This window comes from Nelusetta ayraudi, unplaced genomic scaffold (genome assembly GCF_046127955.1).
Source record: "Nelusetta ayraudi isolate G7.1 ecotype Tasmania unplaced genomic scaffold, CSIRO-AGI_Nayr_v1 ptg000005l, whole genome shotgun sequence".
NCBI lineage: Eukaryota > Metazoa > Chordata > Actinopteri > Tetraodontiformes > Monacanthidae > Nelusetta > Nelusetta ayraudi.
Genome location: NW_027466055.1, coordinates 5,920,156 through 5,946,352, shown reverse-complemented (window position 1 = coordinate 5,946,352; position 26,197 = coordinate 5,920,156). Strand labels below are relative to the sequence as shown.

The window sequence follows — 26,197 nt, the reverse complement described above, 5'->3', positions numbered from 1 at the left end:
GCAGGTAAGCGGAAGGCAACCATGTGGAACCAGTGGCAGGTGAGTGGTGGAAGCAGGTGGAGCCGATAACGTTGATGATCCCTCCCAGCCAGGCCAGCTGCCAGGCAGGGGCGACAGAAGACAACAAACAGGAAGGAAGGAAGGAGGGGAAACAGAGGAAAACACAAACGGAAGAACCCAACAACACTATTATTCACATCAATGATTAAAAAAAAAACGAAAAAAGACTGAAACTAACAGGGCCTGGTGTCTAGCAGTATCCCAAGTTGAACATTTTATGTAAATGTATCAAGTTTTGTCTTTTTCTTTCATAAAAGGACACGAGGAGGAGGCCTTTGTAAGCAAATGATTCATTTTTAGACGAATAAAAAAATCTATTTAATAAAGCCAGTCCTTGTGCAACTGAGGTACTTTACTCCAGCCGGGTAGGGTTTAGCCTTTTGATCTGTGTGAGGTATAACATACATCATTCATATGTAACCGACGGTGGAAACATTGGTCAGCGGAGGTCCTTCGGGTAGTGAGGGATGTTCTAGGAGCGATAGCCGCCCCGAGGACCGGGTACGAACTCGCGCAGCTGCTTGTCGTCTCTGCGAGGACGCGACAAAATAAGCAAATTAAAATTTAACTCGGCTCTCAAAAGATTTTCTTCAAACAGTGATGAAAACCGAATCGCTCTCGCATGCAGCCCACACAAGCAGCCCCTTCTGATCAGTGTGAGAATACAATTTTAATTTTGAGCCGTTGATATTATGCTCAGCAGTAGTAACGGGCCATGAAAGTGTTATGTGGGATTTCTTAACCGCAGCTCTGTTAACATAATTTGCGGCATCACCTTGGACAGCAACCCATTTTTCAAACACAAGTTCAGCGTCGGTAAAAAAAAAGAAGAAGACTGAGGCAAACTGGCCCGTTTAATGAGAATAATCATGGAATGGATTTATAGAGCGCTTTCCTCGGCTCTCTGAGGCCCTGTTTGCACTTTGTCACTTGTAACTGTTTTGGGGGATCGTATCACGAAGTACGCATCTTGAATCTGTTGCACAATGTGTTCGCACAATGCGTTAACATGCGTCTCGAGCGTGCCACTTGTGATCGCGTGTGTGCATTTTTAACCACAAGGGGCAGTAAAACTGAGATCGCATTCTGTTCACATGTCCGTGAGGAATGCTATGCTATGCTATGCCAAGCGTCGAAACCACCTCCCTGAGGTGGTTTGAGTAATCGGATGACAATACGGATTTGCACTGTTTCCACTTGGTTACTTCGTGTGATTTTTGCCGATCGGAACACGAAAAACGCTTGAAATGACCAAGTGCAAACAGGGCCTTATTCACACCACATTCACAGTGGTGATGGTAAGCTACTTGTGTATCCACAGCTGCGCTGAGGCAGGAAGCCCCTCCGACCACCTCTCACATTTGTACAAGGCCACGTGGGTAAAGTGTCTTCCCCAGAGACACGAAGACAGACACAGATGACATATAGATGACAGATACCCGTAATGAGGCAGGATTTGAACCACCAACCTTTCAGTTATTGGACAACCTGCTCAACCTCCTGAGCTACAGTCGCCTCCAGAGGGAGGGTAGCAGGTCCACATCAGCAGGTCCTTTCTAACTAACTATTAGCTCAGCGTTTCTAACAAAGCTAATGAAACACTAGCTTAAAAACACGACGCTAGTGTTTCTAGCTTAGTGTTTCTAAGCTAGCCCCAGCAGTCATGTCGGAGGAGGCGAGGAACATGAGGTGGGGTTTGCTGTTGTTTATTTGCACAACATAAATGACTAAGAGAAAAGTGAAATTAATGTTAATGTAAGACAACAGAAATGACTGAAACAGGTGAGAGGAATGTTCATTTTGTTTTTAATGTTGTTTCAAAAATTCAAAGTTGAGAGCAGCCTATTTTGTCAGGTTGGGGGGGGGGGCATGAAAAAGTTTTCTTCCTCCAAAGGGGGCATGACAGAGAAAGCCTGAGGACCACTGCATTAGCTCAACAAAAAAATGTAAAAAAAAAAAAAAAGAAAAAGAGAGAGAGAAATGAAGTGGCAAAACGTGCTCACTGCTTTGGCCACTCTCTCTCTCTCTCTCTCTCTCTCTCTCTCTCTCACGCGAGCGGAGCAAATAACCCCCCCCCCCCCCCACACCACCACCCCCACCCCCACCCTGTGAGACGTCTGTCACGCCACACCTTCGCTGATGGGGCTTTTCCATTATTCTCCTTCGCTCCGGCTGCCTGCCTGTTGTTGTGTGCCGTGAGCGCGGCTGGGTGTGGGGGCGAGCGGGTGGGTAGCTTTGATGACTCCCTATCTCCTTGAGCAATATCAAGCGGAGGTGTGAGATGATTTTGGAATCAACCCCCTGTCGTCTGTCTGTTGCCGTACTTCGCCCGTCCCAGCTCAGCCAGCGTCTGATCAACAGAGCCCGTTGCATCGCAGCAGAGGGGGGGGGGGGGGGGGGGCTGGGGGTTGGGGGTTGGGTGGATGGTGGTGATAGGGTGTGTGTGTGTGTGTGGGGGGGGGGGGGGGATTGTGAGCAAGAAGGGTCCTTCATCCGGGACGTGGGAGACGACTCACCGGGGACAAGCTGTGGATTTCTGGAGCTAATTGAATCGGCTGCTTCACCAAATTGCGCAGACTCCTCTTTTCGGAGGCGCGCGACAGTTGGGATTCTCTTTCATCACCTCTCCGCCCCCCCCGTCCTTACCCATCCTCAATATGTTCCCCCGCTGGGCGCGGCGCCTCCTGGCACCCTCTCCTTAAGCGTGCGCGGCGCGTGCCGAAGGTGCCCACAGACGAGACGAGACGAGCGCGAGGCGTCTTTACTATGCCAGTCACTCTCCCTGCGTCTCCGTGTCCCTGAGAGACCTAATTGATATTCCAAAGCGGAGTTGGAAGCTGCATCTCAGGCTCACCTTAGTCATTAGTGAGCCCCGCAGGGTTGTTTGCATTATAATCTCTGATTTAGATTGTGTGTTGCCTCTGTGTCCTTCCCCCGAGGTTGAGCCGTGGGTGCAAATGGCCGCCGCCGCGGAGGCGAGCGCAAATTAGCTGCCGCCTCTGAAGTCGGCGCCCGAGACGAGGGTTGCGGGTCGTGAACTTGCACTTTAACAGATCTGATCAGCGGATTAATGCCCCCCCCCATGTGTTGCTATGTTTTTTCTCTTTTGTCTCAGTCGGCGAGAAACACAGGCTCCAAAACCAAGGCCACGATTTCACATTGCGAAAACCTGCAGGCCTGTCTACTCAGACGAAGCCAAGTGGCTAATATTGCGATTCTCATATTTTGTCCTCAATTGTCTTCAAATAGCCACCAAGCTGTGTTTATGCTGAAGACTCTGCTGAGTTTATTAAGACTTCCCTAACGAAACATACATCATTTTTTGCGTGCTCTGTCTTGTTTGTCTCTCATCACCCATCTATCTTAAAAAGTCTTGTTCACAGACTTCGTCTGCTGCTGCTCTGGTGCACTACTACGTTGTGGCATTACACCACCAAGTTGCCTGCGCCAATATATTTTGAAGATGCAAAGGAAAGACCTTTCTGTATTAAACAGATGCCGCTCTTAACTTAACACGGCCTCGAGGTCTCTCAGGGTGTTTGTTCGCATGGCTACATGGGAACCTAGAGTCAGGAATGACAGAGTGCGTCTTCTGTAAAGCACTCAAGCCACTCCCAATCTATTGGGAGTAAAGAAATTTCCAAGCAATCTATTCACGCCGTCAGGAATTTCTTTTAATAAGTTTAAGCTTCCTGTTCCTGTTTCAGACGTGTCACTCTCAAAGCAACAGCAAAGGAATATATCAGCTATTTGTCGCCCACAAAAGGTGCAAATACAGTGTGAAACACACACACACACACACACACACACACACACACACATACAGAGTAGCACATGTGTTGTTGATCTTACAGTACAGCCCTCCTACATTATCCAGTCAATTACCAGAAGAATCTGGATGATGTAAGCAGCTCTGCTATGTCCAGAACGATCACTCTGGGAACAATCACCGCAATCGTGGCACTTTCATCTTACCAAGGGAGCAACTTACATGCCGGAATTAAATGAGTTCAACATTAGAACAACATATGCAACATCGGACTTTAAACATGAGGGGAGCATTACAGATTGCAGAGCCCAGTGTGACGCCGTTACGTGTCATATAAGTGGAAGCGTTGTCCTCATTATCAGTGAATTGTGTTTTCAGCTTAGAAGTCAATTAGAGCCAGGCTTCAGCTGACAGTCATTTCAGATATTAACAAGATGCATTCAGGGACCTTTTATTTTTTAAATTGTGTTGTTGTGCAACAGCGTTGCTATTCCTATTGTTTGAGTTTAGTGCAGGGCCATACACCCCATACAGTTGTTGGAATCTTATGTTGAATTCCAACTTTACCTGTGTGAGTCAGTCAGAAGTGTCTTTTGATCAGTCATGATCAAAAGACAACGCGTTGTGATCGCACAGTCCGACTGTCGAGGCCTCAACACGGGAGCTCGCACTTGACGCGTGGCTAAGGTCTGTCAGATGAAAGAGATGGAACAAACAACTGTGTCATACCTGATGCTAGCCACGCTAAGTACTGCCACCATCTTGAAACAATGGCATTTTTCCACACTCTGTGCACACATCACTAGGAACAGGTGCAAACTTGGCAGGACTCCTAATATTCGGCCACAAGGCTCAAAAACATGAATCTTGATAAATAAATAAATGGTCCAATGATTGAAGGCATTCTCATCCATTTCATTTTTGTCGTATCTGATCCGGAGCCAAGAACAGAGTGCAGGTGCCTGATGACTCTCCTTGAATGAAAATGAAATTAATGGACAGCAGGTGGGTACTTGAAAGGCTGACTGCTCTGAAGGTATGACCAAATGGGCTCGCAACTGCCATCCTCAGCTGTCGGCGAAGTCCGTGTTAGCATTGTAACTGGAAGTAATTACCTAATGTAAGATCCAGACTCAGTGGGGAGAAGGGTAAAAATAATAGTCTTCTTCTCTGGTGTAAAGAGTTATTTACGGAGTCGGACAGCAGAGGTAGTTAAGGCTTTAATGATGCTACAAGGCTCCTGTGATGTATTTTGCTGAAATGGATGTCTGCTGATGCACTGACTGTCTCTCCTCCTGTATGATATAAGCAGTTCTGCGGTGCATTCTCAACGCAAACACAGCAATATTTAGCGTGTTTTCTCAAGCAGATTTTAGCCTGCTAGTGATTATACAGATTTGCGTTGTCACAACTACAAAGTTGAAGATCTTTTAAAGAAAAGTTTGTTTGGTTTGTTGCTCTGCAGTGGCACCAAACATCACCCCCGGAGTTTTATCTGCCTGTCTGTGATCCCAGCTTTATTTGTATATCAGAAAAATGTCTTTTTCAGCAAGGGGAGATCAAAGAGAACGCATTCCCTAATGCAACTCTTGCAACAGCTGCAGAGTTCAAAGATCGGTTTTTAAAGATTTTTTACTTTCCTTTCAATTATGGGGGCTTGTCCTTCTTTGCAATAATGCATTGCCAGCTGTCAAAATAAGAAACGTGTCTATTTTAAATATAAAAATATATTTTATATTTTGTATTACATTTTGAGCATTTGCATTATATATTTGAGTATTATATACCACACTCGAGTATCTGCCCTTAGTTGGACTGTATGAAAACAACTCTCCCATATCCATGAATAAATACAGCCAGTCTACCGGACACAAGTCCTCAAGAGACCTTCCAACAGCCATCAATTATTATTTTTCTGACTTTGTCCACTGGATGTAAATGCAGCTGTCTGCCTGAGCTTCTCCTTCTTCTGGTGCCACCAAAGTGTTTGCATGCATATTTTAGGGTACCTTTGGCAGAGGCCTTGCGCGAGACAGCAGCTACATATTAAAGTGGGTCGGCTCAGGATGCCCTGCAAGCATTGTGGCTGCTTACACAGGTAGTATCCAAGGTAGGAATGTGCTCACGGTACGGACTGGGCAAAGACTTCCTGGCAGGAGCGACGCAGGACAAATGGGAACACAGACGAACGCTGTAATCCTGCCAGGCTACCAGGGTTCTTTCCTCTGTACTGTTCAGCTCCAGGAAGAAATGGAGTCAGAGGCACGTCGCCCTCATTGGTGGCGTGCTTTAACCCCCCTATGTGCAAGAGACGTGTATGCGAGGATCAATGATGAAGACAAGGCACAATATGGACATTGGTGCGTTATTCCCCCTCCCCCCCCGACTAAACCAGGTCATTGAGCTTGAGGTGCGGCAACTATAGTTCGTTTTGTACCGATTTGTGTGGGATGGAGTTTAACTTTTGTTTATGAATGAAATGTTTTGGAAGATAAACATAGATAAACTTTAAGATTTGTTGGTCGATAGTGGTACACAGCAAGTTTAGTAAAATGTGGTGCCCGAACATATAGATGCCTCGGCTGCTTGTTTGTTTGTTTTTGTATTTGTGCTTGAAACTTTTACTCCAGCAAGTTTGTCAGAGTGGTGTCAAGTCTGTGTACGTTCCCATCAAAATTGTCTCCTCGTCTTCAAAGTCAATGCAGTAGTGAAAGGAGGGTGTAAGAGTTTTGCTCTCTCTTTCTTACCAAAGGTCGCGCGCAACAGGATAACTATTCTCTCCTGGCTTTTTCCTCCTGCTCTGCGCACAGTCATCCTGATCAATGTGCTCTACGTTAAACTTCACACAGTACATGGTGTTATTCGGCAGGCACAGACGCACACAGCAGTCACACAAAAACAACCAACTTTCCCTCACATCTTAGACTAATCTCTATGGAATGTCTCAGGGAAAGGATTTTAAGGTATTCTGAGGCTCCATGTCACACTGCCTCCTGAAAGCTGCAACTTCTCTTCCTGCGGAAAAATCCCCCAAGATCAATCTGTAATTAGGTAAGACGAACCCCAGGGTGAATCTAACTATAAATACAATCTAAGGGGATGTTTTACAAATGCTTGTCTAGGAGACTTAAATGAGACTGATCCTGGGGACACACAAAAACTCCAGGCCTAATCAAGCAGCAAGCAAAGTGACAGCATAAGCTCAGGAGAATTTGATCATGTCCAGGTAAGAATTCATTATTTTCATGTTTCTTAAAGTAAAACCCTTAATCGTATACAAAAACAGACCAATAGACAGACAAATATCAAGAGGCATAATATTTTGATGCTTGTATGCCAGCTAGTGTTATTGTGCATCAGCAAGCAAGGGTACGGCGGATTACAGCAATACATGCAGACATTAATGGTGTGATGCGTATTTAGTTTGTGTGAATAGATGTTGTCTTTTTTTATTTTCACCATCTTTTTGCAATGTGCTTTTATAAAAAACTAAATAGTAAAAGACAGAAAAGCAGTTGTGGTTAAAACACTGTCATTTCTGGGAAGTGCAAAATGTGAGGCGCAGAATTTGGGACAATATTACCAGATTAGTGTTAATACAAGTGTGTAATTGGGGCAAAGCAAGAGGAAAAACACAGATGGAGATGATTGTGTTATTATTGCGAATTACTCCGAGTATCTGGCACAAGCATAGAAATTGTGTTTTTGATGTCTCAGAATTTCTTAAGTCGCTCCATAAACAACTGAGCTGTGCAGTTCCTTCCAAGTTTAGTGGCTATGTATAAACTCTATTCAGCAAGACTGTAAACAGATAATTATTGGTGCAGTACTTTGAAAAAAAAAAAAAAAGAAAGAAAATAGCAGGTGTGTAAATAAGATTTTATGTCCTCGGGGCAAAGTGAACATTGTCTGCCCCTGCCCCTGTAGGAGAGAGGAATGTTTTCCTTTCTTTTCCTGTGGCACACTGTTGCAATAACCCGAGGAAGCCATGCCAAAGAAAATACTTCTCAAAACGTGACTTTCATGGTGAGAGGAAATCTTATTCTATCCTTACAGCCTCCATCAAAGCAGGGAGGAACCGAGCTATTCCAAATCCCACACAAGTCTGTTTACAAATGACGTGTATTTGTAATGTGTCCTCTGAGTGTTGCGATGCTTTGATAAACGCTGACATGACTTCCTCCATGTCAAGCAATCACTACATTAGATTGGGACATTACTTCATTATTTTTAGAGGTGCTTGCTTGGGTGGCATTTCTTTAAAATGTGCTTGTTATGCACTCAGGAAAATAACTTATTTTACCAAAGATTTTTTTTGTTTTTGTTATTTTTACAGGGTCACTTTTTGTTGCTGCAATTCTTTCTAAGAATAAGCTTCTCTTTTTCAATTTTTTTCCATTTGTCATATACTACATTTTCTCCACTTTTTTGTATGACAACAACAATAATAATAAACTGGCAAAAGATGAGAAAGAAGATCTGTAAATATCTTGGTTTAAATGTCTTGATGCCTCAGAACACAGTCTTGTCAACTCTGGACAAGTTCTGGAGCCGTGGCTGCTGCAGGCCAGGAAACATTACTAGCACTAGGGCCATGTGGGACCTCTCCTTAAAAAAAAGGAAAAAAAGTTTGAGATTTTTTTTCTCAGGCTATTGTAAGCAATCAGGCAAATAGAAGCTTGCTGTTCTGTCGTGCACAGGCACTTAGTTTCACTGCAGAGCAATGTTCAGTCTTCTGACAGCGAGCCAGCAGAAAGACAGGAAGCCAAAGTTTGTTCTCTTTGCGCGAACAGATAGTAGGACAAGGAGTGGGTCTTCTGGAGTCCACCATTCACTGTCCTCAATTTGATTGCTCCTCTATGCCCTCCGCAACCTCATTTGCAGCTGGCAGTGAAGACTTGCAGATGCTCTCAACCACAGATTTACCTCTCAACTCTGCACTCATACCAAAGAGCTGTCCACAGGAGGAGGATGTTTGACTGAGAAAGCGACAGGTGGTTTGAATTTCAGCTGCTCGTGGACTGGAAAGTTTTTTTTGTTTTGTTAGATTTTTTTCTCCTCTATGTGGTGAGCTGTGCGGTCTTTTAAAAGCAGTAAAATGTCTGTTGTTGGTGCATGTTTGGTACTTCTCCTGCTGGGATCAGGGCGGGCTCAGGTTGCCACACAGACTCAGAGTCAGAGTCGAGGCCAAAGACAGGACACCCCATGGAGGCAGGTGATTCAGTGGGAAAACAACGGACAAGTGTTCAGCTTGCTAAACAGTGGAGCTGAATATGTTCCTGCTGGGGCCGGGGCCGGGGCCGGGGCCCAGGACAGAGCACCCAGGGTAGTGGTTGCAGATCCTAATCCACGCACGCCACGCAGACCTCAGGGAGGGAACGTCCGCAGACAAGCTCCACCAAGAGGATCCTCTGAGACAGTCCGTGGCCAGGCAAGGCATCCTTTTGGCTTCGGTCAAGTGCCCGATAATTGGAGACAAACTGCAGGCGGCACAAGCAGCCAGTTCCAAGGATCCACCAGCGTTCGTTTTAGGCCTTCAACTGGCTCATCTTCGTCCTCCTCATCATCATCATCATCTTTTTCCTCATCTTACAACGTACCATCATACCCGCAGTATCCGCTTCCTCAGCAGCCGGCTCCTTTTCAGCCAGGACCTTGGGACTCTGGTTATGTAGAGGGACCAGTCAGGAGCTTTGAGCCACCTTTTCAACCAGTGCCTGGTGGAGGACACGGCGGTGGAGGACATGGCGGTGGAGGACATGGCGGTGGAGGACAGGTGTATACAGGAGGAGTGTATGGGGGTGGTCTGGCCCCTGTGCTCCCAGGTTCTCCTACTGATTTTAATGAAGATACTTACCGGTACTACCAGTCTTATGGCTATGTGCCCAATCCTGGGGTGGTTCCACGTGCTGCCCAACCACCATTTACAGATGGCCTGGACCACAGATACACTCACAGTCTCTTTAATGGGGAATCGGGTCCTGCTGTAAATCCTGCTGCCCCCGTTTCAGTTGACAGGACTGGAGCTGCTGTTCAACCAGCAGTCAGGAGTCCACAGTATGAGCAATTTCCTCCATTTGGAAGATCACAGCCTCCTTTTCTTCAGCCCATTCCTTCAGGAAGGAATTCACCAAATTCTGCCCTAGAGAACCCAAGTGTTAATGTGGGCACCGTGTACCGACAAGAACAAAGAGGTAGAGTATGCTTTTTGGAAATATTACAATGTATTCTTGGTATTTAAGTCAAGGAATCAGCAACATTTGAGCACTGTTTAGGATCAGGAAGAAAAACATTGCGGTATTGAAATCAGTGAAAACAGAATTGAAGTGCCGAGGATGATGGTGTATATTTTCAATGGAAACTGGAAACTTTTTCCACAGCATGCCAATGTCTTTCTGTCCTTGAGACAAAACAATATAACTGACGTTCTTGCTATTGACGGATGTAGGAATTCAAAGTATGTAATACTCAGGGAAGTGAAGACCTGACCACCCTGTTAAAAATACAATCATGTTTTTCCACTTCTCGGATTTTGTCAGGCTTCATAGGGATAAATAAATAAAAAAAAAGCTGCCTTAGATCCAACCTCTTCTTCAATTTACAAACAAAGCAAAGTGGATACAAGGACCTTCTCCCCCCACTGTGCTTTATTGAAACCAGGTTTTTTTGCAAGCCGTGCCAACTTTATGAGAGCATGCACAAGACCCTCTCTGTTTCTGTCAGGAGCTCTGTGCACAAGGGGTTCACAACTCTCAGCTCCATTTGTTAACATGGGGGTGACCTCATAGTGGGGGGGTGGGCTGGTGACAGAGTGTGTTGGTGTGCAGTGGCTGCCTCCTATGCTCAGGCACATGGGAGGGAAGACACGGGAGGGGGATACAGTATTTGACTGCCCTTTGCAGGGAGAGAGAGTGGGGGGCGGGGGGTACAGAGGGAGACGGTGGAAAATCCCTGTAACACACGGGTTCTGTTGCTTAATACTGCAAAAGCAACAGGAAACCAACTAAATATGTAGTCACCACTATGGTGCCGAAGAATGAATTTACGATACATGATGTTGGAAAAGTACCTTTACCACGGCCAAATTGCTTTCCACATTTTACCCGTATCCCTGACACCTTGGCTTGTGACACAAGTTTTAGAAATTGGACTCTACCCCTTGAAATGGGCCACGTTTTCATGTACAAGTTAAGTCATAACAAGCATTTTGTTTTTTAGCAAAATAATGTTTTATTGCATGTTTTATAATAAACAGATGAAAATATGCTGCAATGGAAATGCAAAGCAACAAATCAGAAACACAAAATGTAATACTGATGTCAGCTAATGTTAGCATCAGCCAATGTTTTCTGAATAGCTTCCATTGGCTACATAGCTAGGTGGACAGTGATTTACGACTAGGGATTTTACACACATGGTTTTAGTGAGGTAATGCCAATCTCCTGTCCCATAAGACATCATTGTTGTCAAAATCGAAAAAGTTTGTATCGATGGAAATATTGGTCACCAAGGAAATAGATCTGAAAAAACATTTTTCATTTCCATGTTCACAAAATTCGAGAAAAAAAACAAACAAAAACAAACATGTCATTGCCCCCGACACTTCAACCTTGTCCTTCTCTAGGCAAGAATCGTAACATGAATCGCGACAATCGAAATATCAACACGCAAAATGGAAGAGGGGTTAAGCTGTATGGCCAATGTGTCTAGTGAGATCAAGCTAGCTACATGTCAAAAATGTGAAGTTCAAAACTCTTCTGACAACAGAGTAGGCCTGGTTTGAGCTGAGAGAAGATGAGATCCTTGAACATTATTCTCAGGCTCTTCATAATAAGGATTCATCCTTAGCTTTACTAAATGATCTGCCTTACAGAGGGAGTAGTCTGCATGGCGGCTCGGGAGCCCTGCAGCCATCATCAGACACTCCAGAGCTGGGAGTCATTTAGCACAAAGTGCAGACATGTGTGCAGATACATTAATGCTCCCTGTAACCATTGTGATAAAGATTCCGCCATAGGGAGCTTTTTGGAAAGGTGACATTTTTATCACCCTGCCGCATGGAACGACATCAGGTTGTTATAGCTCTGTAATTACCTTTTGATCTATAGTGTAGAAGTAAAATGCAAGGCAGCAGACCACAACACTTTAATGCCATTGTAAAAGTAATTTATTGTCATATTAAAGAAAGTAGAGTGCAAAATAAACACATGTTAAAAGTTGCTTATTAACTCGTGGAAATAAATATTTCACTGCACCAAGGTCATGTTGTAATGATATAACTGGATACAACTTCACTAAGCGTGAGTGGCTGGTCAGAGCCACAACTTCCTCACTGTTTCAGTTTCCAGTCTCCAAGATAACATTGACTGGAATCTACATAATTTGAAGAAACATTTGCATCATTATTCATTGATTGCATATCAAGTAGACATGAACAAAAGCAGCTCAAACATGATGTTAGAAGCCCCAGTCTAAATATTCATAGAATTAGGCAGTTCCATCTATCAAAATGAATGAGAAACTGCACAAATATGTAATTTTATTATTTGGAGAGTTACTGTGATTTAGTAATGACTATTGTAATAATAATAAAATTCACATCAGAGTCCTTAAAATGAGTTTTTACAAGGTTAGACGTTGGCACACTAGATGATTTTGTTTTGCAATAAGGAACTAGCTGCATCACTACAGTATATCCACAGGTCTCACATGTAGTGTAGTGTTATGTCAACAATAGTGGTCTTTGCTGTTCATTTTATACGTTGAATAATGGATGATGTTTTGTAATTGCAGTGCATATTGAGAATACTTGGTCTGCTGTCTCTTCTTTGGTGTTTTTGAACTCCTCCAAAGGTACTTGGTTGACCGACCTGTTTTCTGGAGGTTACAGTCTGATGGCTGCCATAGTTGCAATAAACATCAGTTAGAACATCGAAAGCTACTCCAAGCTCCCCCGAAGCTTTAAAAAGACAAACCCAGGAAAAGAGAAAGGCAGGAGCACGCAATGCAGTTCACAACTTCTGATGTCAGGGGTTCCATCTCAACTGTCATTTAAAAGGAAAGAAAAATTAAGATAACATAATCACACTTTTGCTAGTTCGAGTTGTCTGTTCTATTGCCCCCTACTGACGGATACTATGATCACTAAAATAAAGCAGAGTAGCTCTTTAACTGCGTTTCTAAATGCTTTTGTGAGTTACTCATTGTTCCAACATTACCCTTAAATTGTAACCTGTCACGCCTTCACGTTCAACATCCTACGGCGCAAAGAGGGGGCGCTCTTTCTGCTGCGCCGTAAGTGTTTAAAAAGTAGAAGGAGGAGCCATTTTCTTTTTTCTTTCTGTGCCCCACTTAGAGAGCAATGTGAGGCTTTGTCACATGCCGTTGAGAGCCGATCAGCCTCAGTTTCTCAATGCACTTCATGCCTCTGAAAAGGGACTCAATTTCAAATTTCAAAAGATTAAGGGGGCAGAGAACAAAGACTTCATAGGGTGAGGATGAGAAGTGAGGTTGAAAGCGCTGCTGGAAAACCTTCCTCTGCGTTTTGCGCTGGTCTTACAGTATTTATTTGGTCTTTCCCAGGAACCTTCCCCCACGTCCTTTACATCTGCCTCAGAGCGCGCCGACGGTGTTTATACAAGGCCCGCAAAGTAGAAATCCCTCTCTAAACTCGCAGCTGAGGGGGGGAGACTTACCTGGATTTTAACATTTCAGCGTTAAATATGGAACTTTCTATTTGGTTTCTGCAAACAGACACAAACTAAAGCCTCTTGCCGTGATCCACAGCCAAAAGTGTAACAAGTTGGCAGCAGAAGTAATGAAAGAATACACTTTACTTCATGAATGTCACATGGCTTAAAGGTTGGGCTGTTTGCTCAGTGTACAGTCACTGTTTAGTGCTCGTCTGTGGACACGTTTCCATGGTTTTTCCCAACGATTTGGTCATTTGTCTATTTTAAAAACGGACTAGGTGTGAGATCACTTTTTGAGATCACTTTTTTTTGCCCTACCATGCACACTCTTACAGGTCTTGCTCTGTGTTGGGTTCTCCTCTTCACCATTTCCCTCTGATTCATACTGTTTTACAAGCAGTCATGAAATCCCTTATAGAACCAGGTTTAGCCTCCTCCTTAATCATGTATGACTAGTCAACGTCTATTTACTATGGTCGGGGGTTAAGAAAAAGTGACACATTCAAATTAGGATTAGTGTCATGGAAGATTACATCACATTAGCCAGAGGATGAGAAAGTCTTTGTATTGAATTTAATGATTCGGATTAGAGGCGAGTTGTATTTGATACTAACTCAGCGTAGCGTAGTCACGGAAGTCTTTGATTTGGGGGGGGGGATCAGCACTCTTGTGCTTAAATGTGTAAATGTATCGTCTCACCCCAAACTTTGTCGCTGTCCGGGGGGCTAATGGAGGCGAGCGTCTCATTAGAAAGCCATCATCACAATCTGGAATGCCCCGTAATTAGTGGCTGGTGGCTTCGCTAAGAAGTGACCTGCCGTTGAACTGTCGGCCCGGCCACTGCACCGCACCCCATCATAACCTCCAGTCGAACCACCATGAACCCCAGGTAATGATGACAAATATGGGAGTTCTTTTCTGTTCTTTGGGGCAAAGATTCTGAAAGTTTAAAAAGTGCCCCGTCAGGGTGGAGGCTGCTACAAACTCAACTCCAAGTAGTTTTCAGCTTGACGGAAACTGCTGTATATACACTGTGCATTCCCTGTGATGAGCTCAGCCACTTATGAATGATAAAGTTGTGCTATTAAAGGAATAGTTTACTCAAAATTTGAGACCAATTTGATTCACATTGAATGGTGATGATGACATTTTCAAATCCATATAACCTTTCTGGAGTTTTGTAGACATAATAATCAAAAAATATTTATGGTATAAAAGCAAAACTGACATTTCTATATCCAAGTCATTTCCAATATATTCCGATAAGAATAAGAATATAAAGAAATATATATAGTGCAAGAGATATTGCACTGTAATGAGTATTTACAGAGTGCATATGTGTGCAATATGTTGATATTTTTATTATTTCTAATGTCTTGTTGTGTTGTGTCTCTCTGAGCGAGTCTGTACGCAGCAGCGTGTCAACAAAAGCTGCTGCGTCATGTTTGACTGATCTTGTGTGCACTGTCTGTTCTTGAACGACAGCTGGAGGGTTTTTCCCATCCATGAAACTCCAGAACATTAAGTGAATTAGAAACTTCCATCCATCTTCCTAGTGAATGTAGTGAGGGGCAAAGGGTTGAACTTTTGTTTTGTTTTTTTATTGTTGACTGTCCAACAATTATTTTTTTAGAGGATGAGGGAATTTTGGGTCAATTGTTCCCCTGCTCTAATTAACACAATTGTTGGCCATCCCTCTGTCATTGTAGGCCTGCCTGACCTGGTTCCTGATGCCAACTATGTTCAGGCTTCCACGTACATCCAGAGAGCCCACATGTATTCCCTCCGCTGCGCTGCTGAGGAAAAGTGCCTGTCGAGGTGAAACAAACTAAACAAACAGATACTTTGAGTTATTTTCCTGCTCCTGTACTTTACAAGTCAGCGCTATCCCAGTGTGTCCAGTTTCTGACACGTTGGTCGCCATTGTAGTGATGGACCCTGAAATGGATTCTCCTGTGACAACCACTGCCTTTGAACTAATATTTCAAATAACAGGCTAGTTAAGACCTTTTTTTTTATAGAAATGACCAACAAGGGAATTTTCCACAATTCCAAAAGAAGCCGAGCACTGGCACAATAAACACGGCCTAAATCCTTTCAACCTTCGAGGACAGAGGTCACCGTTAGTTTCATCTGTCCGTGTTAGCGGAAAGCTCCTGCTGAGCCCCCTGGCCTGGTGCCCCCAAACCAACCGCACTGGGAACACCATTGATATGATGGAGAAGTGTTGTCTGCTCCATTTGCTCCTTCCCCAACTCAAGCACCAGTCATTCCTCAAAGCCATTTCATTTCCTGTCTGCGTTTGGAGCAATCACCAACAGATGGGCTCTTGTAATTTGCTGTACACTTCATTGTCAACAACGGTCACAAGATAAATGGCTCACATCTTCAAAAGCGTGGTGAACTTGAGATTGTGCTTCCCCACTTTGCACAACTCTTCCAATGATTAAATTTTTTGTTTTTTTTTGTTTTTGGTTGTGTTGGGAAAGTCGGGGTTCAATGGCTTTGGTTTGTTCAATAAATTATTTTGCAGTTAAGCTTCAGTCTTCAAAGTCTTTTTGGACTCCTTTTTGTCCTTAATTGTGCACTTATGAGAAACAGACGTGCAGATATCGTTTGCTTGCGCAGCCGCTTTGTGCCTGAACATGTGTGTGTCTGCCGTACAGCACTGCCTACAGCCCAGAGACCACCGACTATGACGTAAGGGTGCTGCTGCGATTCCCACAGAGGGTGAAGAACAAGGGAACTGCCGACTTCATGCCGAACAGGCCACGTCACACCTGGGAGTGGCATAGCTGTCACCAGTAAGTCCTTTACAGAAAACAGATTTTTCAAAGGCCACGCCGGGATGTGGATGTTTCTCTAATGGTTGTCTCTTCCTAAGGGGTGCAGTGCATAGTTTTTAACTTATAACAGCGCTATAAAATACCCACAGCTGGCTGGAAGTTAATTAGAGACTCAAGTTGCGAAATTCCCGATCGAGCTGCATTAAGCGGGTTTGCGGTGGGCTTTTTAAATCAATGAAAGTGCTTGTTTGAAGTTAAATGCTGTAAAAATACCCCCCTGTTGGAAAAGGAATTACTGCACACATTTAAGAGTAATTGTTAATAACAGCAACTAATCAACAGTCATTATTTAGCAAGTAGGTTTTTTTGTGTTCTTTCCCTTAGTCGCTTTCATTTGTGATATTTAACATTAGACAGCTGACAAGGGCATTTCAGGGTTAAAGTCAACAAGATAACGTAATCTTCGTACTTTGCCTTGTATCCCAGTTGTACTCCACCCACAGATGCTTGTGCAGGGCCATTTGTATTGTCCTCATCTCACAGGAATGTTGACCAGCCGTTAGGAGATTGGCAGGGTTGTCCGCGTTTGACATCGGTCTCGTTTACACAGCGCGTCTCGGGAGGCAGGAAGCCAAGGCAATCATGGCCCCGGCTGTGTGATCAGAATCACAAATCCATCCATTTTTCTTGTCAATGTGTGACAGTTGAACAGTCGCTGCAGAGACGTGATGGCAGAGATATGGGTTACTGACACAGAGACTTTGTTGACGTAGCAACCTTTTCCAGGGAAGTAAATCAGGAGCCGCGCTCTTGCAATCTCCTGCCCTACATTTTTTGGGAGGCTGTGCTGCATTTCAGTTCATTTGAGTGCGTTTCTCTCCACAGTGGTGAGAGTAGAGCGGAGAGCAGTATCCTCCTGGGTAAACCACAAGCTCTAAAATGTGGATTTTTTTTTTTTTCTTGGTTGAGTTTTGTTTCTGTTATATAATAATCAGTAGGAAAATTTTAATTCAAGCTATCCTGCTAACAAACTAATAGAACACTTGTAAGTCATTAAAATCCCTTCCACTTGGTAGAACATTTCATCTTTTTAAATGGTGCAAAGATCTTTATTTTGTACAACTGTAGTTTTTAATGGTTTTTCAGGCTTCCCTGCTCACCAGATCATAGGCATTTGAGTTTTTAGTCCCATACATTACACAGGACCTTTTCTTTACTGGACTTTGTCTAAATTCAAATGCAAATAAACTTCGTCACCGTAATGAAAAACCTGGAGATTTGCATTGACTAACACATTGTCTCACGTAAGAGACAAACTCAACCTTCTGCAGCAAAAGGATGTTCTTGTCTAGGCATTCAATCGTTTAAACACCACTCACAGATACTCAAATGCTGAATGTTTGCACCAAAATTAACATTGAAGAGTTGCTTCTCATCTAGGAAGAACCAACAGCAGCTCCTTAACTGGCCCAACTCGGTGACATTTTGCTATACGTCGTTTCAGGATTGTTGTTTTGAAAATTTGTCGTTGATGTTTTTGTTGCCACGGAAACATGACATTAGACCATCGTGATTGGATGATGAAAAGGGTATTTTTCCATCTTTGTGTATTTACTCATAGCAAGAACCTTTTACATGCAGTTTTATCATGATCAACTTGAACGGGCATGTAAAATATTTCAACATACAGTCAACGCACGCTGATTAGAATCACATAGTAAAAGTATGTGTAGGGGGGTGAGGGCCTGCTTGGAGAAATCGCAAGTCTTCCATTTTGGCATCAAATGTCAAATGAAACAGTTGTCAAAGAACCTTCAGGAGTAACAGCAGAAGTCAAGGCCTGATGTCCTGCAGCACATGTGGAAAATGACTCATGACTATGATGAAAGACTTGAATATTTTGTGCATTTCACACACAAGTCATGCTTGTTAATTCCTCTGTGTGTCCCTCCAACACTACATTCTCTCTGGTTGACATCGTCACCGAGTGGATCCAAGAATCCGAGGAGGTGACGGCGCCGTCCAGGCTCTTTGAGAGTGTGACCACTAGCAGACTTTTTATTCTATTTTTTTTTTTCACTTTGTTCACTTCACGTGCACTCTTTCTAGTTTCCGCACACACACACACACACACACACACACACACACACACACACACACACACACACACACACACACACACACACACACACACACACACACACACACACACACACACACACACACACACACACACACGTAAACACTTACGAACTCCCAGGTTTCCATGCATATTTGAATGTAACCTCATACGTGTGTGTCAAAACACGAGGAGTTAAGAGTCAGATAACATCCAACAGCTTTCTACCTGAGGGCATCATTACTGGGGCCTTTCCAGCAGAAAGAATGTTCACTTGCTCCATCAGTGCAAAATACTTACATTTCGTTCCAAGCAGTATTTCACTCTTAAATGACTATGTTGAAACACGGGCTGTATTAGGTGAGGTTTACAAATGATGTTTATGTAGCCTTGCTGTTTGAAATCCAATGCTTTACTCAGCGGCAACAAAAAGTAAACACTAAGCATGCCGTAATGAGAAAATAAAGATTCCACGGATCATGGAAATAAGCCTTGTAATGGCCCCCAGCAACTATTTGAAGAGATCATCCCCTGGGGGGGGGCACAGCGGCATAGCTCTAGTTCACATTTGTTTGGCTCAATATGAAAAAGTAACTGCAGCGGCCGAAAGTTTGGTGAGTTTCTAAGTGTTTGTTATGCGGTTCAACTATTAACATGATGGATTAAAAACAGTCTGACAGTCATAGCGAATGCTTCATTACAGCTGAATGTATGACATCAGAGCACGGGAAGAGTGAAACCATCAGGATGTGCACTGTGTGTGAGAGAGAGAGAGAGAGAGAGAGAGAGAGAGAGAGAGAGAGAGAGAGAGAGAGAGAGAGAGAGAGAGAGAGAGAGTGTGTGTGAGTGAGTGAGTGAGTGAGTATTAAACCTGTGAGAGGCTGTTTGGGCCATAATTCAAACTTTCTCTTACATACATGGTCAAACGCTCTGATATAAATTGTCAAACTCAAGTCACACCCTCTTCCAAACAGTTATTTTATCATTGTGACACTTCCATCTCATGAGTAATTACAGAAGCTATTAAAATTGATCAGAATTTGTTGTAAACACCTGCAAGGACACCCCTTTCTTCATACTTTTATATACTCAACAGGCTTAACCTGCTCCACGCAGTCATTGAAGGTGCAGAACCAGACTGAGCTTGGCGGTGTTCCCAACATCCAGCAATGCTCTCAACTGTCTCCTCGCAAACAGGCCTCTGATGACGGGCGTACAAACAATCAACTGCCACTCTGGGTCACATTGACACCTGGTGCAGGTCCAGGCTGCGCACTGGGCGCTGTTGTGGAATTCTTTCTGGCGCCCCGCGTGGAAAAGTCAATCCAAGCTCGGGCCTTGGACGAGCGGTGGCCGTGCGCATCCAGGCCGCAAAGCTGTGCAAACAAACGCGGCGTGAAGTGAGATAGACGCGTGTGCATGAAGACGACCCAACAGACGCGCAACGCCGACGCTCCGGCTCGCCCACAGACCCGACACCCCAGGCCTTCCAGACCGATTAACGCTAATTAACAACATTCATACATCATTAGTGTGGTAATGTCTCAGCGCTACATTATTGTAGCCATTAATTAGTTCCCATTGTCCTCTGATACTTTCTAATGTGCCAAGTCAAGGTGCGTCGCTTACAAAACTGTTTAGCAGACGAGGTCAACGGGTTAAAGACGCACGCCATAAATCCTCCGTCCCTGCCAGTTAAAGTTACTCGGGAACTTACTGCGGCGTTAATGCAGTGAGACGCTGTTTGTTCCCAACTCACACGCTGTTTGCCACCCATCCGACAGGCACTACCACAGCATGGACGAGTTCAGCCACTACGACTTGCTGGAGGCCAGGACCGGCCGTAAAGTGGCAGAGGGGCACAAGGCGAGCTTCTGCCTGGAAGACACCACCTGCGACTTTGGTCACCTGAAGCGCTACGCCTGCACTGCGCACACACAGGTAACACAAACACAAGCGCAATCAATGGCACTGTGAAGACTGTATTGCATCCCTGGTGCTGATATACAGGACAACATCACTGGGACAATAGGAAATCCAGTGATAAAAATGCAAAATTATAGTAGACTAAAAAAAGACTAAGTCCATTGTGTGAAGGTTAGGAGTTGTTGTAGTGACTCTGTCTGGTGTGTGTCCTGCCTCTGCAGGGTCTGAGTCCCGGCTGCTATGACACGTACAATGCCGACATTGACTGCCAGTGGATTGACATCACCGACATCCAGCCTGGAAACTACATACTAAAGGTAGGACTTTCAGCTAAACGGTAGCATGCATGGAAAGAATTTGAGAGAGTAGAATGTGACGTGATGCGATGTTGCTGTTTACATAAATGCATTAGGTTCATTAAATTAGTATAAAATCATCTGAAATATAAACGGAATAAAATTGTGTTTATTGGTGTTTAGCCAAGCTAGAATTTTATGTTAATTATTAAACGTGCATTAAATGCCGTCTTCACTTTTTTGGGATCTTACAGCTCCAGGTTAATCCAAAGTTCCTGGTCCTGGAGTCAGACTTCACCAACAATGTGGTGAGGTGTAACATCCACTACACCGGACGCTTTGTTACAACAACCAACTGCAAGCTGGCACAGTAAGTGAAGCAGGGCTGGCGAAACTTTGCACACAGCTCGCGATTACGGCGATGTCTCTGATCTCGCGCCTGCGGAGACGCAAGACTTGCAGTTTCAAAGACAAAGACTTTTGTGTGGGGCAGAGTGTGAACAGGAAGTGTAACTCAGCAGCCAGTTGCCCGCCGAGTTACAACGAAGCCCTCGCAGGTTGGCAGCTGCACACAGTTTTATGAAGTGTTTTGAATTACTTAGTTGCCTTAATGGGTTCCTTGCTGAAATATTTGATGGTTTAATGAATGGTGTTCTCATTCTCCTGTTAAAATTAATAGCCTCTGAAACCCTCATATCTGCCCTCAAAGGGAGTTCGAGGGATGTTGAACTTTTTTAATAGCACTATTAGAAAGTGTATTATTACACAGAGAATTGCCATCATAATCGCCCAAAGAGACTTCCTATGGAGTGGATATACACAGTGAACAAAGTGTCGTTTTGTTTTAAGTGCTTCAGCTTCAGCTGTACAACCGTCTCCCACAGTTGCGCAGCTGAACAGTGGCTCCAGACTGTGCCACTTAAAGCATTTCTATCAGTTAATTGAGGCTGGTTATAACTGTCGGGTGCAGATGCTAGTAAAATAATTACATTAACATGTGGCGTGACCTCTATTTCCATAATTAAAGCCTCAATTTTGTCCTACCCCCCCACACCCCCCCACGAGAGGCTAAATCCACTCAGATCGTGTTCACGCTAATATGTTTACGTGTCACGCCTAATATGGTCTGAGGGATAAATATTGGAGAAGTTCTGTCGTCTATCAGGCAACAAATTGCGAACAAAGTGTCACAGTGATCATTGGGTATAAATGGAAACTAATTTGATTTAGAACAAAATGCATGTTCAGCATGATTAAAGTGCAAATATCGTGATGGAATGGCTACGGCGTTTGTACGTGACAATATATGTAATGGCAGCCTAATTTCATTGAAAGTCTCAGTGATGCAGCCAAGCAATTAAATAGGTTTTGTTGAATCTGCCCTCACTGGCAACTATCTTCCGTTCCTCACATTTATATTTGCTTTGGAGCGGCACAGAAATGCCATTCTGCAGGACTTGGTTGTGACCAGTGCTTACTTGAGTTATTGTTGCCTTTCTATTTTCAACAACCAGACTGCTCACTCTGTCTTCTGACCCTTGACACGAACAAGGTATTTCAATCAACTACCATCATAAATTCTGCTCACTGGATATCTTCTCTTTGTAGGAACAATCTCTGTAAATCCCAGTCAATCACAGCAGTCTGTGAAAAACTCCACCAACAACAACAACAAACATGATACGAAGAAAGTCCCCTTAAATGGCCCTCTAAAATGCTAAAATCAAAGTATTGAAAATGTAACCTAATATAGTTGCCCATGAGTGTATGTCTGTCTGTCTTTCCTTCCAATCTCATCCTCAAAGCTTTAGCGCTCTCTGTGAGAGCTCTGTCCTGCCCACCATTGGACAAGATTAAGGCCACCAAATTCAGGGTGCCAAACAAATCAGTTAGTTTTCACCTTAAAAGCCTCTTTCCTCAGCTTCTCATTAAAGATGTAGATCGTTTTCTCTTGACAAAAATAAATAAATAAATAAATAAATAAAATGGCTGCAAAAAGCAGCCTAGAGGCGTTTTCTAAGAAATAAATGATCTAACACTGATGATAGTTGAGCATAATAGTCAGCCTCCCCCTAAAATGGAGAACAAATTGTTGTTCTCTTGCCCTCTTGTTAAACTGATCTCTGATATGGCTTTGTTGTGGCAGAGACCAAAAAACAAACAAACACACACTGCTACTTATCTAAATAAAGAGAGCATCAGCAAATTAACACAGTTAAAAAAAAAAAAAACTGAGCAAACAGAGGGGGAATGATGCAAAACACTTGTCACAGTTTTAGTCGTGCATTTTATTTTCAACTTTACGTCATTGTGCGTCTCATCGCAACAAGCCAAGCAGCTCTGTGATGTGATAAATGAAAACCACTGTGGTGCTGTTGGAGTCTTTTGATCAGTCTGATGGCTCTCACATCACAGCTGCGAGCAGCACTTTATTTCAGTGTTTCGTTCAGTTCGGACAAAGAAACAAAAACCAGCAGTGTTGTTACTTGTTAATGCAATGCAGTGTTCCATTTGGATAAAAATTGCATTTCAAAAAAATGAGGTCAAATCAGTTCATAGTTTTAAGCCTGCAGCTGTTTTTCTCTGGCTAGCTGTGTGGAACGGTGCAAATGCTTCTGAATGGATGTTTCCTCAATGTCTCAATGGAGATTTGCTATCGAGGTGACAAAAGAACAAATGTTCAAATATGTTTGATATGTATACTGGACCTGTTGGCAGAGATAATCAATTTACCAGATAGCAGAGACCTCCTGAATATTTTATTTTGGGCTAAAATTGCACAAAAAGTCAGGAGAGCTTGTTCCAGCACAGCAGGAAAGGAAAAGCTATGGATGAGTCGCCATACGGAGGGTACAACAAGGGACCAGCCTCAGCAGGAGGCTGTAAACACGGAGCTAAACATACTGTTTTCTGGAGACTTTTGTGGATGACCAATAAATCATCATCACACTGTTATTATATAGTCGTGCAAAGCACACATCTCTGTTGTCCAGGAAATGAAGATGGAAAAACACTGTTTGCACGAGGAGGAAAGGTCCAAACACACATTCACAACTGTATGCATTTTTGATGCATATCTGAGATGTGCATCAGTGGCCGTGTGCGTCCAGGCACGCAACTGAGATATATATCTAAGACACGGCTGTATGGTCATCGCCACGTCTTATGCACTATTAATATTCTCCAACAGGCCGTGTTTTCTCTAACAGCCCTCTGTTCTGTGTTTGCTCTGCAGGTCTTGATCCGGCACTTGGAGCGCCGTCACACTGGACTGACCCCGATTTCTGTTCCGTCAAAATGCGAACGGAATCGTGTTGTTGTTGTTTGTCGTTTCATTGTTGATGGTGCGCGCGTTGATACTTTGCGCCCGCGCTGTGGGTTCAAGGCAAATAAAGGTTTTACTGGCACTGAAAACAACACGGTGGAGGGAAAAGACACACAGACACCGCCAGGCACTCACTCATTGGTCATAGCACGCCACTGCACCACAGTATCCCGCCGCCTATTCAGTCACATCCCCGCTCTCCGCATCACGCTTCTCTCCTTATCGCTCTGCTTCTGACTTTGCAGCCCCGGTTTTATGATTTTATGAGCTGGTGCTAAAAATCAGGGTTCAGCAACGATCCAACAAATTAAATTAAGGGACCGGGGTGCGTTCATCCATGCCGTGTGGGGACAGACGGTGATGCCCAGTGACTCAGAAAGGCCATAATAATTTGGGTTTGTTTTTGCTCCCCCTTCACTGCCTCTCTGGGTCAGGCTGGGATACTGTGAATCTCTCACTGCCTCCTGTTTAATGAAAGGAAAAGGACGACAGCGCGCCATCGTTTATGCTTGTCATCTCCATCAAATTATTTAGCGGCTTCGCCAGAACAGACGTTTTGAGACCAGGCGACAAACTCATCCAGTTGCTTCTTGTTTACCTTTGTCGTCCTTATTCAACCTTTGTTATTCCAGGGGCAGAGAGTTGAACCGGCCTAGAGAGGGTGTTTATCGAGAGGACGAGGCTCGACTCTGTGCCGTAGTCTCAACACTAATCAGAGGGCACGTAGCTCCTCAATGAATGTAAATACCAATATTCCACTGATGCATGACAGATGTGTATTGTTTGTTGCTGTAACTGACTGTGTATACTGTATACTGTACAGTCCTTATTTAATACTGAAATAGCCAAAGTGTATTTTGAGTATGTATAGCTTGAAAAATCACTACTGCTGCAAGAGAGTCAGGCAAGATTGACATGCAAAGCATCTGAACGCCCGAACTACCTACCTCTCTCATAGAGTGAGCAGCATTTGGTTTTTAGTAGAACTCCACGCATTTATCACAAGAAAGCAAGTTTTTCCTCTCAATGCATTGAAATAGTTGGCAAAATGCATCGTATGCCAGAATTAGATGCCGTTATACAACTAATTCCAAAGACTTGAAGATATAATCTCTAGAATGTCATTCTTGATCATGCTTTTTATATTAATAAAAAAAAAGAAAGGAGGGATACATTCTGAAACCAGAGCAAGTGTTTTATTTTTCACATTAATTCAGTCAGAGAAATGCTGGCACAGTCACATAATTACGCTCACTAATATGTTCAAACTAATACAAGAACTGAACTAAACTGGAGAAATGTTCAAAGAACGAAACACATGGCCTGAAGCATCTCTATATAGGTTTTCTACCTTGTAGTCTATAGTTGAGTAGTTAGCAGTGGTAGTACAACAAATGGCAGTAGTTAACTGTAGAAACTATTTTAAAATGATCATGTCAAGGTGGAAAAAGCATATTATAGTGTATCATAGTGGTGAGTGCCATAACAATAAATGGCTCCTGGAAGGAAAAAAAATAAAAAAATCACTGGTAACAATAACACATTGTTGCCTTTTCATTTACAATTATAAGGGTAACGGCTTTAATATTCTGAACAAAATGTCTCAATGGCAGCTCTTATTGAACTTTCCATTCCATGTCTAGATTTGTAATTTTTTAGGTGTCTTCTTCAGTCCCAGATACCAAAATAGGCCTTGGGGTATTTTTGGTATCAAAATGATTCCTTTGATCTTAAAAAGGTGTAACATGCTTTTAAGATTTTCCTTTGAATAGTCAATTCTTTTTGATCTGATTTGCATTTTAGTTTGCCGGCTGATCCTGTACTGTAGGCTTAAAAAAAAAAAAAAGGAAGAAGCAGCAGCAGCATATGAGAAAATCCACAGTGTGCCTGTGACATTCATCTGGAACACAGCACATTAATCGGTTACACAGCCGCTGTGACAAGAGGCGACAAAATGTATATTCCTAGCAACGGTCGATACCCGCCGGAAATCCTGTCAAAAAAAGTCATTCGCACCAAATATATTTACACATTTGCTCGGCGAGCACTCCGCATCACTCTCGCAGCGGGAGAATGGCACAAGCACACATCTGCATGTTTTGCAAAAGGAATTACGCGTCAGCGGATTGAAAGGACATGCAGGGTGACAGGTGTGACAAGTCAAAGAAATCATCCGCTTCATGAATTATTATATGTCACGCATCTTTAATGCATCAAGGCATTT

The 26,197-nt window shown here is 43.5% G+C and overlaps 1 protein-coding gene across 1 annotated transcript; it reads left to right on the top strand.

Moving 5' to 3' along the window:
- The first annotated feature begins 8,493 nt into the window (after positions 1 to 8,493).
- On the top strand, positions 8,494 to 25,158 carry loxl1 (lysyl oxidase-like 1). The gene is made up of 7 exons (XM_076051328.1): positions 8,494 to 10,023; positions 15,231 to 15,339; positions 16,188 to 16,325; positions 20,211 to 20,367; positions 20,574 to 20,669; positions 20,903 to 21,018; positions 23,884 to 25,158. Exons 1-7 carry the CDS (start codon positions 8,928 to 8,930, stop codon positions 23,888 to 23,890), a joined length of 1,719 nt encoding a protein of 572 aa, XP_075907443.1. The 5' UTR covers positions 8,494 to 8,927; the 3' UTR covers positions 23,891 to 25,158.
- The last annotated feature ends 1,039 nt before the right edge of the window (positions 25,159 to 26,197 follow it).